Source organism: Pagrus major, chromosome 11, assembly GCF_040436345.1.
Source record: "Pagrus major chromosome 11, Pma_NU_1.0".
Classification (NCBI taxonomy): Eukaryota; Metazoa; Chordata; class Actinopteri; order Spariformes; family Sparidae; genus Pagrus; species Pagrus major.
In genome coordinates, this window is record NC_133225.1 from 12,913,101 (window position 1) to 12,929,557 (window position 16,457).

The window sequence follows — 16,457 nt, forward strand, 5'->3', positions numbered from 1 at the left end:
ATGAGGTCACACAGCGTTCAGTCTGTGTGCATCAGGGCCTCAAGTGTCTTTTACAGTAACAGATGTGCCTGAGGACTCGAGGGTGGAGCGCTACACGGCCCTTCATGAGGAGCGTGACTCGTGAATTGTCCTGCTGATTGACTGGAGTCTGATGCAGTTATTTGTTTAACATGACTGGGTAAAAAAAAAAGAAAAAAAAAAAGGTGTTTTACAGTGTTATATTATGAAGGACATGAAACTCTGGCGTGTTACAGTCCTTTCTCTCAGACTGTCTGGCTTTTGCATGCAGTGTTTTTAAACTCATTAAAACAAATGCCAAAAATATCAACGTGTGAATTTATTCATGTAGCTCGCAGTTCTCAGGCGACATGCCAAGTATTAAATTAGACAAGGTCGACGTGTGAATGTGCAAAGATTTATATAGGATCAGACATCAGGGGAGAAGACTGAGATGCCTTTTGACTTCATTTTATCAGTTCTAGGCCTGTAACGACAACGACGTCATCGACTTATACATTACTTTATCAACTTATCGATGTACGTATATGACCTCAATCATTTTTGCTGACCTCGTTGTGTTTACATAAGATTGTCACCAACATTGTAGCCAAGATGATGCAAGAACAACTAACAGGGATTTCTCTACCATTATAAGTATTTCTTCACATTTTATTTATTGTGGTTGTTTTTGTTGTTGTTGTTGTGAGGACTGATTTAATTTATTCAGTATATTCTTTTTTATATTTTTTCACATTCCAATTCCAGTGTCTGAATATTATTTATTGCTCTTTGAAATGGTGTACGTACACTATTATGCTATTAATTATCATGTATCAGTGGCATGAAATGGTTTTCAACTGGCAATAATATAATTTTCCGGAATTATTAGTTCGTCCAACAAAGAGAAAGTTATTGTGACAGGTCGAAAGCAGTCAAAGTTATAAATGTGTGTGTGTTTTAGTGCAGAAAAAATCTGGGAGGAAACACATTGTGAATAAAACACAATAAACACATTCAGAAAATTTCAAGGAAACATGTTTCTTTTTATAAAAGATTCACATATTGGTAATTCAAATAATAAAGTTATTAATTATACCCGCTTTATCCCAAGAAAAAGAAAAATAGTAGTTCCAGGAGAAAAACACCAGTCAAATCATACAATCCATGGTTACTTTGTGTGTAAGTAATGCCTCACAGATGTCTGATGTAATGAGTATATAATAGGGATGCACGATAATATCGGCAGGTCATCGGTATCGACCGATAAAGGCTTTATAGGTGCACTATGCACCTTTTTTACGTGCCTATAAACAAACAGAAACACACCTCTTGATTCAAAGAATAGCAGTTTGCATAGCTAAGGCCGGGCTAGGACTACAGGAGTTTAAGGCCTATTAAATCCTAATTCTCACCTTGGTGCCAGTGTTTGGTGCAGATTATCTGGTAATGTGAGGTTTTAAACCTCAAGATGTACCTGTAAGTCAGATGTTTACATTTTTATGTGTAATCATCAGAGAAAAACGGGTGTGTATTTCTTTTATTTTTGGTGTTGTTCGATCAGAAAGAGCCAATTGGCCGTCTGGAGGTCCAACAGTTCAAGAATATAGTTGAAGTGGCCCTTTAAATCGATATAGCAGCATTAGTTGGAATGAACACACACTGTGACAACGTAGTTTTACAGTTTACGTTTAGAAAAGCATCGTATGTCTGCATCTGAATGTGAATCCCATTTACAGAGAGACTTGATATTCTCTGCAATTAGGTGTAAAAAAAAATACGTACTTATATCGGTATCAGCAACGGCGATCGGCCAAAATGAGTTGGAAAATATCGGCTTAAATTCAAATATCGTGCATCCCTAGTATCAACTATTCAGTCAGTTCAGACTTAGCTGGGCCGCATTCAGTGATTTTTGATAACTTCACCACAAAATTGACAGAATATATCGTTACACGAGCACAGGACATGGATGTTGGTAATCAGTGGCTTTGAAAAGTCATGTAAACTTCCTAATTAATGAATGAATAAGTTAAACAGACAATTCATTGAGAGTTACAGATTACAATTTAAATGGTGCTATCATTTACACCCAAGGTTAACATAATTTCAAGTTGTACAAAATCATCTTCAGCACATAATCAAACCGTCCTGATGATTAACTCTTGTTACAGCCCAGAACAGTATTTCTACACCCAGATTACTGTCAAACATTAACGAACATTAAACTCCACCAGACGCAGACAGACCAGAGTGGTACAGTAAAACAGTTCTGTCACTGAGATGCGCTGTATATGTTATCAAAGACACCCCGGTGACTATATGCTGCCTGGCAACAGAGACCGTTTCCAAAAATAGCTGAATGAAACCCAACATGAGAGCCGTAATTAAGGAGACAATATGAGTTATGGTCACTTCATCTACCACAGTCTGAAGGCTCTAAGTGCATCGAATTGTTCGTTTTTTTGTCCCGATTTCTGCCTCCCAGGCAGCCAGGCCTCTTAAGCTGTGTACAAATCCGCCTCTGCAGCAGACTCTAACCCCAACTGGGGCCTCAAACTAACCTTGATTATTTGCCCGTTATGGCTTGTGGTATTGTACACAGCTTTAGAGTAAACAACTGCTCGGAGGCCTCGTTTCAGGGAGAAAAAAATGGCCTAAAATGTGCTTTCAGAGCTTTATGTGGGACAAGAAGGAGCCTCGATACTGCAGCTCTGACTACATATAACCAATTTTGAAGAACTCCTGCCTGTCTGCGCCTTTAATCCTTTCGTGTATAGGTGTGATTGATGTGGCAGTAACAGTGACTGGCAGTCAAACAGGTTCTTAATCAACACAATCAGTCGGTCCTGTCGAGAATCTCTCTCCACATATGGAGGTGTGGCAGCCAGGATTATCTCTACAGCGGTAGTTATAAACAGTTTCTCTTCTCACTGCTTCTCTTGTCAGCTGAGGCACTTTTGGTGTGTGAGACCCATCGCAGCGTTGTGCTTGCTTTTTGTTTTAACCCTCGGTCCCCGTCTTCTTTTCCCAACCTGCTTACCTCCTCTCTTCCTCTTCCACTGCTCTGTCTCTTCCTTTCTGTGATCACAATATATGATAAAGACCTTTCCCCTTCTTTTCCTCCAGCCCTCTGTCCTCCTTTCCCCCTCCATGTCTTGACGCTTCAACAGGACCTCCTGCTGCTGCTGTAGTGTCAGCCGTGAGAGTCCTATGCCCTGCTGGGGTTGGGGGCCGGCTTCCCTTCGTAGCCGTACAGGAAAGTGGCCGCGATGACCAAAAGGGCCCCCAGGAAGAAAACGCTGTGGATGACAGCAGACAACACCGTCAGCTTGAGAAAATGTGATTATGAGAAAGAAAAACAAAGATTTAGACGGAAGGAGAGGTAGTGACTGATTTCTCTACCCGGTGGGGTCGAAGTCCTGCAGCCAGAAGTAGGATATTAGAGTTGACAGGATGATGGAGAGCGATGTAGCAAAGCCCTTGAGGATGTTGTCTGCATACTTGATGACCGCTGCTATGACCAGACCACCCAGCGCCTGGAGAAACAAACACAGGGACACAGATGTACGAAGGCATGACCTGTACGGGCCGACAGAGAGTCTGATCCACGAAATAAAGAGTCTGTTACCCCAGAGGCTTCATAATATATTTGACAGAAACACATATTAAATCACTGGCAGTGGAGTGAGCGTTACCTGCAGCGCCACGACAGTCCAGGTGATCGTGTTGTATCCCTGGAACATACCCGACTCCTTCACCCTCTCTCCATCGTAGGCCAGCATCCCAAAGAGGCCAAACACCAGGCCGAACATCCCTGAAACACACACAGCTTAATGCTGCTAGACTGTGGATTTCTTTGTGAAAGATTTCCAGCGACAGTCCAAAGGATGTGACTTTATTCACGTTCGAGTGCCTCTTCTCAGTGCCTCTCTCTGCTCCGCTAACAGTGAGTGTCAGTGACTAAACCAGTACAATACAGAAGGTCCACAGAGTCCTTTTAAAATTGAGGTTAAGTGTACGTCTATAACTTCAGTGAACATATCTGAAATAGTCAAATAACACAAAACCACAGACGTTTTGAACAGATAAAACAACAAGCTTAAACGTGTTATTCTGCGAGTTTTAAAGGTGCTTTAAGTCAGATTTTGTTGCCTACATGCTAGCTCTTTCTCCACAGTTCTAATCTTAATGCTAAAGTAAGATAAACTAGCGTTAACGGTCTTCTGGGTTTAGCTTTCTATTTAGTTTACAAACTCAATCTTCTCATCTAACTCTTGGCATAAACCAAAATAGTGAAGTATTCCTTTAATACCTTGCCACAGCATGTAAGCATTCAACTACGGTGTTTTTCTTCCCTACTTTCCTAAAAACGCTGTCACCCACAATTTCATTTCCAACCTACAGCATGTCAATTGTGTTTCCTTTTATTTTAATTGTTGTGCAAACTGCCTATTAAATCTTTCAAGGTGACATCTTTACATTTGTAGTTTTATCAAATCAACATTTCAAAGCACAAACAAATTTGCATCACAATCATATAAAATAGAGACATTTTGCTCATCAAATGGCTTAAAAGACTAGATTATACAAAATTCTTGGTTATTTTTGCTTCATTGCACATTTTCTTCTTTCACTTTCACAACTACGAACAACAAAAACAACAAAATGAACGCGCTGCATTTTCTTCCCTGCTCTTGCTGCAGATCTAGGCTCCAACATTTAATGCAGGTGAAAAAGCTCCAAGCTCACACCAGGAATCACAAGAGACTTAACACATGCCTCACACGCTCCGCGGTAAAAATAAACTAGACAGGAACATTCATCTTAACAGAAACATATCGGAGGTAAAAAGCCCAGCTGGCTCTCTGAGCAGGGAAGAAAGGAAAATGCGCACACACACACACACACACACACACACACACACACAAGCTCGCCTCAGGAACAACGATGCAGGGCCTTTTTCAATCTGTTTTCAACAACTCCTCTCAACATTATTCCTCTGTGGATGGAGGAGTATCGATCGAATGAGACTTCAACATTTCTTTTTCGGTGTATTGAATCATATTTTATATGTAAGAAGAGCTGTTATTGTTTAAGACTGACTGGTTTGAATTGCTGATCCTTGAAAACTGACCTAGCTGGATGTTGCGGACCCAGACGCTCTGTTTGCTCTCCTTTAAGATCTTCTCAAAGTAGACGCCAGCGAACCCACTTGAGCAGCACGCCACCAGAACCGCTGTCACGCCGACAAACTGGGAGCCTGTAGAGAGGGCCTCCTTCTCCGAGGCCGCTGGGGACTCAGAGGGCCACTGCAAACACAAGAGAAACACTTGAATTACGATGAACCGACAAATTGCTTTTGCACATTTATACAGATTAAACAAACAAGATGTAACGTGTTGATTAGTGAGCATTAGAAGTGCTGATAGGTACATTTTGTTATCTTTGGACAGAACCAGGCTAGCTGTTCTCCTCTGTTTCCAGTCTTTATACTAAGCTTACCCTCTGCTAGCTGTAGCCTAATATCTAAAGGTCTCATATTGTAGAAAAGTAAGATTTCCATCTCTTTTTTGATTGATAAGCAGGTCCAGGTGCTGTTGGCTATAATACATGCAATTTCCAGTATAGAAAACATCTAAATATCACAGTTTAAAGCACAAGTTCTCAGTACAAACGTAGGAGGGCAGGCTATCTTAGCAAACTCGCTTATGTTTTGCTTGAGAGATAACATCTCTAATCTGATCTTCAGCGCTCAGCTGAGAGGTGCTTGGTTTGTTTACATGACATAACGGAATGCACAGTTAACGGTTTCAGCGTTGACAGCGAGCGTCTGACATTGTGTCCCATCAGACGCTCGCACGGGGCATTTAAGCCACACTGTCAAAGAGACAGTGACTAAAATGTTCAGAAAGAGGGTGAACAGAGGTGCTGCAGCAATGGGCAGATTGAGAAAAAAATAAAAGTATGGTCCTGAAAATGAAACCTTCAAAAGTACAGATGTGAGAGTGATATCAATTTGCAATAGGAAACAGAATACACAACCAGTGTGTCAATATGAAACAGCTCCTGTGAAAAAACGTTTTGTTTAATGCTCGATGATGCAGGGCACCTGAAATTCGAACAAAGGCATCTTCACAACTTTGCCAAGCTGTGAGAACGCTGCAGAGTTTGAGTTTCTCTGCGTTTTGTGCTGCAGTAAGCAGGAAAATAGATGATGATCTCTGGTTGTACAAAGTGAAAAAAAATATTGTAGCTACTGCAGTTTTTTATGCTTTGGTAAAGATTTGAAAAAGTTAACAACCCTTTGAACAAGATGTTGTTTGCCTTCCACCTCTGATACCTACGCCAAAACAAACCCTGCTGAGTGAGAACTAACAGCACGAACCTTGAAGACGAACAGTGAAAATGAGAAGTTGCATCAATGCAAAACAGGCCAATTATTTCTCAACGGATTCACGCTGGCTTTTTAGCACATTTATATGTTTTTTTGGTGGGTGTCTGCAAACAGAATAGCTGCTATGGGTGTGTCCTCACATGGTTTCATGGATAAACTAATGTCACATTCCTGCACACAAGCTGGTTACACAGCATGGAGTCAATATTTCTATCTGTCTGATCGTTTACAAGGTGTATCCTCTCATCCTCCTCCTCCTCTTCCATTGTGCTTCTGTCTGAGTGCTCAGCCAATATAAAGATCACATCCGGTGTAATACCAACTGACAGGCATTTTCTTTGTTTTGCCAAGAAGGAGGAGGAGGTGATATCAAAACAGTCAACACTTCATCATTCATCAGCACAACCCTCGTAACCACTGGTAGCCAATATTTATTCAATGCTCCAGTTCAGGCCTCATTATGTTGTTTTATTTATTCAACCTTCTCAGAACTCCCACTGAGGTGTCTTTTCTTTATCCGGCCACGGGAGGAAATTAAAGATCACACAATAACCAAAACTAAGAATTTACAATACAAAGCTGAGGAAATGCTTAATCAGACAATTAGACGCCTACAGAATTGGGCACAATCTCTTTCTTCTTACATTTACGAGGCAGTAAAAGATGGATTTTTGGTATGAACCACAGAGAGGATGTTCTGTAGCCTGTTTCTAGAGAAGGTGAACAATGCGTGATTTTGCATTTCTCCAAGCAGTAAACGTGAAGCTGTACTGGACCTGCACGAGAGCCACTCCAGCCATCAGGATCAGCAACGAGAGCCACTGGTAGACGCCCAGCCTGCGACCCAGCATCGACACTGAGAACAGAGCCGTGGTCAGGATCTTCAGCTGGTACGTAACCTAATGGAGACGAAGTGGGAAAACTTTAAATAATCCATGAACGAGCGAGGAGGATGTGCTAATCGAGAAATGTCTCAGAAAGACACATCAGCTCTAGTATGAGTCACACTGTGAGTCAAGCAGATTCACACAGCCTCACACAGCCTCCCAACCCAACCCGCCCTCTGCTGTACCTGGTAGGTGGCTGCATCCAGGTTGGACAAGGCGACGTACAGCAGGTTGTTCTGCAGCGTGTAGATCCCCGAGGGGATCGCCAGCTTCAGCGTTTCTATGGGTTTGTTGGCAATTTCCTGACGCAGGACACTGTTCAGAGCTCGCATGCTGTAACCTGAGGAGTAGAAACAAAACTATTCAGACCACAGTCAGCAGGGCTGCCGCTTAGTCAGATAACAGGTTCCAGGTTTTACAGGTGAAACAGTAAACCTGATTTTAGCATCAGGCATTCGGACAGGTGTGACCTAAAAAAGGGAACACCCTGAAGTAATGTTCTCCATTTCTTTTGTGCTTCAGTTGGACAACATCACCTCGACAAACCTGTTTTCTCAGTGAGGGGAACTTCTCCAACTACTGTATAAGGGCTATTTTTAGTCAGGCAGATATTCATTATTGAACCGCAAGAATTTTTTTTAAACCATAAATGTGTCCGTAGCACTTCCAGTACCAAATGCGGACAATCTTTTTACTTATTCTTTGCTTGGACTGTTTTGGATTTAAATCAGAATTGTACAGATTATGGTCTGTATTTTATTTAAGTTCTTGAGTGGCTGCTTATGTTTGGACAACATTGAACGTGTGAGAGAACTTAATCAAAAAAATGGTTGATATTTCTCAAAGAGCAGAACTGCAATAGCATCAATACCGAAACTCAGATGTTGTATCACCCCCGTTGTAAAAAAAAGCCTTTGCTTTTAGTTTTTCACCACCATTAACCTTGTTATATTTTATTTTATTTCATGCAATATTGGTGCGGCACACATATTTTACTTTTTGTTCGAGAGGATTAAACAATACAATTCTTAACTATTGTAGTCATTGTTGTTTTAAATGGTTTATGAGTATTAGCAGATGTAGCCTATAATCTTTTGGCAACAGAAGCTGCTCAACATCCTCCCAGATCTATATTTGACAAGTAGGAGGTTCAGAATAAGTTGACCATCATCATGGGCATTGATCAGACTGCAGGTACAGCAAAGAAACTTCAGCACTTTTGTCTTCAAACAAAAGGTTTATTTCTACAATATCAAATAATTCATGAAATATAAACTGGAGCACAGAAAAACACACATGTTGTGTGTCTGTTGCATCAATGTAAAGGTGAGAATAGTGAATGAGTGGGTGTGCGGTCGTTAAATAGGGAGTGCTCAGCTGAACTTAAAGTAAACAAGGTGTGACCAAGAGTGAAGAAGAGTTGATGAGCGATCAGGAAGTGAGGTAGGTGTGAAAAAACAAGAGACCATAGGAACCTTTATATATCTTTACAATCCATTCATATTTTGTCATCCTGAGTGTCTGTACTGTAATTTTACCCTGAACATCTGTTGCATGTCTGTCCATCCTGATAGTCTCCTTGAGGTTTCTTTCATTGTGGTTATTTGTGTGTGATTTGCGATATCTGAATGATCATTTCTGCTGCTTTAAAGCTGACTCCAGCTTCTCAAATGTGAAGTTTTGCTGCTTTTCTCTGTTTCATATTGATGTTAATGTTTCATTTTTGTGTTAATATTTTACAGTTTTGGACTGTTGGTTCAACAAAAGCAATCACAAGGCAGTATGAATTTGTGATGGCCATTTATCCTAATTACTGGACACTTTACAGACCTCACACATTTAAATCAATAACAACATGACAGTAAATGGTTGAAGTATCATGAAAATAATGTGTTGGTGATCATCAGGTGTGTTCAGGTGCACTCACTGTGCTCCTTGAAGACGAGCAGCACACAGGTGAGGATCTTCATCACCTCAGCCACCACCACAGCTGAGGAGGCCAGGTACCGCGGGCCCTCGGCCTGCAGGGTGCGGGAGTACCGCATGGTGAGCACCAGGGAGGTGGTCTGGAACACCAGCACGCCCAGAGAGAGGTACTTCAGCCGGGACGAGGCCATGGCCAGTGGTCGGTGGGAGGCTGGACACAGAGAAGGGAGTAAGAGGTCGATGTAGATATACAGTGGAGGCAGTCAGAAGTGTTGTTAGGAGGTTAACACAGACAAAGAAAGAGCTGTTGAGGAGGACTTGCAAAGCAGTTTTTTTACTCACAACACACACACAGGTGAGAGGAGAGGTCGCTGACAGTCGCTCACCTTTCTGCCTTTTCTTCAACAGCAACTTCTCTCACGTAGATATTCGTCTGTACATAAAACAAACCCCTCTTTAGTGTTTAAACCTCGAAGTCTGGTCTGCTCCCAGCTGCTCTCTGTCAGGCAGACAGACCAGGTAGTGGAGGCTCAACCCAGCTGTCAAAACAGCCGCACTTCAAGTCCTGGCGTCCATTGACCCGCACCGGATATCACCCGTCCGCTGAGAGCTGCACATTATCTTATCCGGGTCTTCACAGCGACTGTCCCTTCATTTAGAGCCATCACGGTTTAACTCACCGTCAGAGGAAAGAGTCATTTATACCGAGAAAGTCTACAGGACGAAACAAATCTCATACATGCAGAGTCCGGGATGACTTCCGTGTACAGGCTTCTTCCTCGTGGTGCGTCACGGCTTCCTGCGCGAACCAGCGCCCCCTGCGGGACTGGCAACAAACTGCACCACTCACACTTACTTCAGACTAGTGGAATATAATTACATAATTACACAGATATTTTCACATTTATGGCTAAAGTGACACCTAATGATTATTTTCAATGAAAACAGTTCATTGAACACCCAGTAGGCACAAGCGAAACAAAGCATCTGTTTCAAATAATTCAATGAAAACACTGAAAGATTTAAAGGTTGCAAGACGTAAGCATTTCAATTAAAAACATGTGAAACTTTAAAGTGCAATATGTAATAAATGGCCAGCTGTTGACGTTATATTAAAAAAGGGGGGTGAGCATCTAGTGGTCCACAATGGGAGCTTAGAACAAATTAAATCAAGTGAAATCAGTTTTATTTATATAGTCCAAAAACACAATCACATTGCCTCAGCGGGCTTCACAATCTGTACAGTGAGCGACATCCTCTGTCCTTAGACCCTCGATTCGATTGAGACAAACTTTGCCATATTGGAAAAAAAATCTTTTAATGGGGGAAAAAAGATGGAAGAAACCTCAGGAAGAGCCATAGAGGAGCTCCTTCTCTCAGGACGTACAGACATGCAATAGATGTTGCGTTTACAGAACAGAACGACAAAATCACAGTTTAAAAATGTCAAAGACAGAATGTCTGATACAAGTTAATTATATACAATATATGTGAAGAGTGTGGATCCAGGAGGACGACTGAGCAGGCTGAGGCATTCACTTCACATTCCACTCCAGCGTGGTGACCTGGAAGTGGACAGGCCACAAGATAATTAGCAAAAAAACCCAATTGGTGGCCAATTTTTACATATTGCACCTTTTAATATATTTAACAGCACAAAAAGCCCCAAAGTGTGTTTCTTTCTGGAGTGTTTCTATACATTACTGTAGCAATGTATACATTCTCACGTGTTATTAGTTATTATTATCAATATCCTAACATTGTGCAACCCCGATTCCAAAAAAAGTTGGGTTCTTCTCACTTTGCGTCTTGCAGGCATCAAATTCATGACTATATTCACAGGATTTAAAGGATTTGCACATCACTGCACTCTGTTTACATTTGACCCAGTGTCCCAACATTTTTGGAGTCAGACATTAACAACAGAACCCCGTCTGTGATGTTAACAGTGTTGAATGGGCACGTTTGAACCACTGACCCACACACATTGCTTTAATTTATCACTTCTGGAGGATACAAAATTAAAGGATAGATACTATTGACTTTGGTGATTTGTTATTAACAATAAGATAGTTGATTACTGGTGTCATTTTTCAGTAAACTATACTTATGTTCAGTACTGATTACCACCAGCATTGTGTCTGAACCTGTTGACAAAACACAGTATATTTATTAAAAAAAAAGACACAAGTGCAAAAATCTATGAAGATCTGGGCTTTATTTCAGTAAGCACATTTGGCTGATCATTTGGTTTTCTGCAACAGACAACTTATTTTATCATCAGTTTTAGTTCTACCTTATACAAACATTGTGAACACTACTTCATATGGCATGTATATTATCATAGGCTATTTGGTTAACAGAGAAAAGTACAATAAAAAAAAAACATTTTATATTCACAACATGGAGAAATTGCCTTGCTAATGAACGGGAACTGACGTGCTCAAATTCTTAATAAAAAATGTTGACTGACATCTCGATGTACAGTACTTGTGTTTTGTGAAGAACAGAGAAAACGTAAAGGGAATATGGCTGAAATATGAAATATCTGCAGTAGTAATTCAAACCAAAACAACATTTCTTGGTATCTGATGTGTGTGCTGTCAAAAGTCTTTAATACAACACAAGACTTACTGAAAAGAGGGTAACAACTGACCAAAAGAGTGGACATAATGTACATTTTTGGCAGGAGAAAAAATGAATTTGGTCTTAGAGGCAGTGATGTTCTGTTTTGAAGTGTCAAAAATAATCCAGCGAATGATTGTCTGTGTTTACAGAACAGTAACACAAAGCTATGATCAACATCATCTTTAGGAAAGAAGACAAAAAAAATACTTTATCAAACCTCACTCGCCTCCTGACTTGGTTTATGAATCATGACAATTAAAAAAAAAAGGTGCACAGATACACTGATTGTAGTCAAGCAAAAAGGCAAAACTGGTTAAATGATTTTGGAAAAGAAAATAAAGAGGCGGCTTAGAAAGGTAAAAACATGCACCTCTGTAACATTCAGAATCATTGAAGAAGTGCGAACAGAATTCATATAAAAAAAACATTAAAATGTCAACACATCTTTGCCAAATCGAGCTCAGTAATAACAAGCAGAATGTGCTGTAAGTCTATGTACATTTCATCATACAACATATTAAACTAATGTATGTATTTGCATAAAGTTTGTCAAGCTTCTGAATGAATCCCTCAACAACACATGAATAATAGTGGTGAGACATAACTGCATCTGATTTGGTTTAAATCGACTCTTCTGTGTTTCTGTAACAGTACCTACCTAAAACATGAGTAATACGCTGTGTTCTCATTGCACCAATAGCGTGCAAGTAAAAACTGCATTTATTGAACGTTCTGTGTGTGTTTAAACACTTATAACTCAGGTGTAATCAATGCAGTAAATACATTTAACCCTTAGTAACAAGATGCATCTGTGTGCCTTACTAAATAATCTGTAATTTTCTTGGCGTTTGTCTTTCTAGTCATGCAACAGCATTTTATAAAATTCCCCCTTTAGCACATTAAAAATGCATGAGTAAAAAAACAAAAATGCAACTAGGTAGTTTTGAATTAAAGCATCAACTGAATATGACCCATCATATTAAAAAAAGTAGAGTGAATGGTTTCGACGAGGAGTTAGTATTGACAGGCTTATCACATTAAACAATAAAAATAAGGATAGCATAAAGCAGAGCTAAACAACGTCCTCCAAAATCAGACAATATCAATGCGGAGCGTCCTCTCAGTGTCCATCTCAGCAGTCTGTTTTCTGATGCAATACCAGCTGGCTGCCATCTGCTTGGCACTTCCTTGATGATCCCTCAATAAACAGTTTGTGTCCGGGCGCCAGAGGACGAAAAGAAAAATCTGGACTTGGCCGACAGAGAGCAGAGGAGGCTCAGCTGGGATTGAAGGCACAACATGGAAAACTGATTGTAGCTTGTGACAGATGACTAATTCCACGCTTTTTGGTATTGAGAACTTTTGCTTTCTAGTTGATAATACTCAACAACGTTTTCGAAACTATACACAGTTTTCTTAAGTGCAAAGAGGAGGAGAGAACATAAAAGGGGAGGTGACCGATTACTATGATGAAGAACAATAACAACAAAGACAGTTAACAAGAGAAGTGAGAAACGCATTGTGAGAGTTACTTTGTGTTATTTAACTACGCAGAACCCCAAAGTCAGATTGTTCATGCTTTCCTCGGGCCGGCCTACGCAAACACCTGCATGTTTCCGAGCTGAGGCTGTTGAGAGGCCTGCTGCATCTGCTGCGACTGCTGCTGCAGCTGCACCTGCTCTGGAATGTGTGTGTGGTGTGAAGATGGCAGTGCATGGTGGGGGTTCCCCAGAGGGGTAGGGCTGGTGGTGACGTCAGACCAGTCCGAGTTGGAGTGTGGCGAAGAGGACGACCAAGGGTCTGGGGACTCAGGCGAAGGAGTGAGATACGGGTGCTCGCTGGGTGGGTGGGCAGAGTTGCCGGGGGTGGTGCCCTCTGAGCCGGCGGTGGTGTAACTGTGCTGGGAAGGCGGTGTGGGGTATTTATCCACGGGGCTCTGCATAGGTGGATAGGAGGGCAGCTGCCGAGACTGGCCCTCGATCCCGCTGTGGCCTCCGTGGCTGACGGTGTGGGCGTGCTGCAGGGTGTGGGGGAGCCCGTGCGCCATGCTCATCTGCTCAGGCATCGGGTACATCATACTCTGGGAGCAGTGGAGGTGGCCTGGGCCCTGCTGGGAGTGAGCCTGATTCTGCCCCTGGGACTGTGTGACCTGGACCTGCCCCGGCTGAGGCTGCTTCAGCATGGCCTGGCCTCCTCCGGGTGCCATCATCTGGAATGTGACGATGGGCGGGAGCTGCTCTCTGCTCATTGTGACATTCATGGGGGTCAGCATCGGGCCCTGGCCATGGTGTTGGCCCATGCCAGGGTGAGAACCTCCCATCTGGTGCGGTACGAGGCCGAACATGTGGCTGCTGTAGCCGTGCTTGGTCATGCCCACCCAGCCCTGCTGCTGCCCCAGCATGTGGCTGACGGGGGGCAGCATAGGTCTGGAGGTGGGGCTGCTCAGGAGGGGAGGGGAGTTTGCTGTTGTGGAGACAGCGCCGGACACGTCGCCTGTGTACGAGTGTGGCGATTCCAGGGAGTCGACAGGTGACATGGTGACAGAGCTCTCTGGAAGTCCTCCTGCTGCCTTCACGCCATTCGCGTTCCCTCCTCCTGCACCTCCTCCATTTCCTCCTCCCACTCCAGCACCCACGCTCGGTGCCTCTCCTCCAGCGGGCTTCTTTCTTCTCTTCGCTTTCATGTCTTTAAGCTCTTTAGCTCCCCCACCAACACCTCCCACCTTTGCTCCACCTCCGCCACGCCTGCTCTTCTTCCCCTGCGGCCCGGGGCGCATGCCGATGAAGCCGGCTCCGTTGGCCCCGCACATAACAGAGTTTCCTCCTCCACCCATGTGGTTAGGCCCGTTGTGTGGACTGTGAACCAAGTTGTATTGGTCCAGCAGGCGCACTATGTCATGATGCATACGCTCTTGAGCCGTGTCGCGGGGCAGTCGATCCAGGTGATCGGTGATGTCACGGTTGGAGTAGTGGTCGAGGAGAACTTGAGCTGCCTCGAAGCTGCCTTCTCTAGCTGCGAGGAACAGTGGCGTCTCCTCCTGAAGGAAACACAGAAAATGATTCATATGTGTAATAAAAGGTACTTTTATTTGTACTTTATTTGTATAACTGGAATACCACTGCAAATTCATGATAAGCCAAAAAAAGGAACAGTTTGAAATAGCATAAGCGAAAACACAAGAACCAACCTTATTGTCTTGCATGTCACGGTTAGCTCCATTCTTCAAAAGCACAAGAGTTGCCTCGACATTATTAACTGCAGCTGCCCAGTGCAGAGCAGATTTGCCTAAAACGGTAAGACGGTGAGAAGAGACAAAGAAACACAACCATAAGAACCAGAACAAAAAATTATTAGCTTGTCCTGCTTAATTATTAGCATGATTCCTCATGATTCCTCAATTATTAGCATGATTCCTCATGATTCCTGCCGTTTTAATATACTGTAATTAGAATAACTGTGTACATAACATACTGAAATTAATACACCAGACTTCCATTAAAAGAATAAGACAATAAACAGGTTTGCTGACCATGGTCGTCTACAGCGTTGATGTCAGCGTGGCAGTGGATCAGCTCCTCCACCATCCCCTCCACAGCGAGCCTGGCTGCCAGGATCAGTGGTGTGGTGCCGTCATTCATGCGGGAGTCCAGTTCTGTTGCACGATTCCGGATCAAAATCTGAGAGAAGAACACAGAGACAGATGAGATGTGATGAATACATGACAGACCTTGTTTACAACTACAGTTAAATTAGTGGCTAATAAAAACACTGTTTTGGCCGATCTGTTGTCTCACCTGGAAGACTCCCTGGGCATCAGCCGCCACGGCAGCATGCAGCGGAGTTCTCCCCATGTTGTCGTGCGCGTTGGGATCAGCTCCGGCGTCCAGCAGTCTCTTGGCAGCATCAGCCCTGGCGTAGCGGGCAGCCAAGTGAAGCGCCGTTTCTCCCGTACGGTCAGTCTGAGCCATCAGGGAGGCACCTTGAGAGATCAGGTCTGAAATGACACTCGGTCCTGGTTCGTCTCCTCCGCTCTCCTCCTCCTCTTCTCCGTGCAGGCTGCAGTCGGGGCCTCCACCATTACGCAGCGACGCCAACATCAGTGGGGTGAAGCCATCTGAGGGAGAACTTCATTATTAAACAAATAAATGATAATCAGCCAGCTCTGTACATTAAGAAGTGCATTCTTCTCACCAGGTCCCTTGACGTTAACATCCAAACAGTCAGCGTCCAGGTCGGCCTGTGGGGGAGTGAGGGTGATGTCAGCGGCCTTTCGATGCTGCAGCGTCCACTCCCTTCGGTCAACACCTCCATCCATAGCGATGGGCAGCAAGGGTTTGTCTTCGGTCTATAAAAAGTAGCAGAACTTGAGCAACAACCAAAAACCTTTCCTCATGTTCCACACATTCCCTGCCCAATATAATTTAAACAACTCCCGTCCTTCAGCTTTATTGGGAGCGTTCTTTTTTTTCTTCTTTCTCAGTTCACTTACTCTTGGTTTCTTGGATGGGACCTCGTCGTCCAGCCATCTTTGACTCTGTCCTCCATCAATCATGGCTCCATCCTGGCTCTTGAAATTCCTGATAGGAGAAAAACATGTTTAGACAAGAATGACATTTTGTTCT

General features: G+C 43.0%; 2 protein-coding genes across 4 annotated transcripts in view; both read right to left on the reverse strand.

The window, feature by feature from the left end:
* Positions 1-1,022: 1,022 nt before the first annotated feature.
* Positions 1,023-9,975, reverse strand: slc35a3a (solute carrier family 35 member A3a). 2 transcript variants are annotated; one of them, XM_073476239.1, is made up of 8 exons: positions 9,594-9,975; positions 9,209-9,418; positions 7,467-7,621; positions 7,171-7,293; positions 5,135-5,309; positions 3,696-3,814; positions 3,403-3,536; positions 1,023-3,299 (listed from the first exon to the last, which is right to left on the reverse strand). In XM_073476239.1, the coding sequence occupies exons 2-8, from the start codon at positions 9,396-9,398 to the stop codon at positions 3,209-3,211; spliced, it is 987 nt and encodes a 328-aa protein (XP_073332340.1). In that variant the 5' UTR covers positions 9,399-9,418; positions 9,594-9,975; the 3' UTR covers positions 1,023-3,208. The 2 variants fall into 2 exon arrangements, with proteins under 2 accessions (XP_073332340.1, XP_073332341.1); XM_073476240.1 differs by having other exon boundaries at positions 9,550-9,616.
* A 1,433-nt stretch (positions 9,976-11,408) lies between these two features.
* Positions 11,409-16,457, reverse strand: part of notch2 (notch receptor 2) — a 46,539-nt gene continuing 41,490 nt past the window's right edge. For both annotated transcript variants that reach the window (XM_073476117.1, XM_073476116.1), the window contains exons 30-35: positions 16,325-16,412; positions 16,027-16,180; positions 15,630-15,949; positions 15,365-15,512; positions 15,023-15,120; positions 11,409-14,872 (exon numbers count right to left, since the gene is read on the reverse strand). In XM_073476117.1, the coding sequence (XP_073332218.1) occupies positions 13,430-14,872; positions 15,023-15,120; positions 15,365-15,512; positions 15,630-15,949; positions 16,027-16,180; positions 16,325-16,412 (2,251 nt within the window). In that variant the 3' untranslated portion in view covers positions 11,409-13,429. The remainder of the gene's footprint in view (positions 14,873-15,022; positions 15,121-15,364; positions 15,513-15,629; positions 15,950-16,026; positions 16,181-16,324; positions 16,413-16,457) is intronic.

Excerpts from the sequence above, each read along its gene's own strand:
- slc35a3a (XM_073476239.1), bottom strand. The coding sequence starts at position 9,398 with ATGGCCTCGTCCCGGCTGAAGTACCTCTCTCTGGGCGTGCTGGTGTTC. Across the intron at positions 3,537-3,695 it reads GGACTGTCGTGGCGCTGCAG|GCGCTGGGTGGTCTGGTCAT; the intron begins GTAACGCTCACT and ends TTGTTTCTCCAG. Across the intron at positions 3,300-3,402 it reads CAGGACTTCGACCCCACCGG|CGTTTTCTTCCTGGGGGCCC; the intron begins GTAGAGAAATCA and ends TGTCATCCACAG.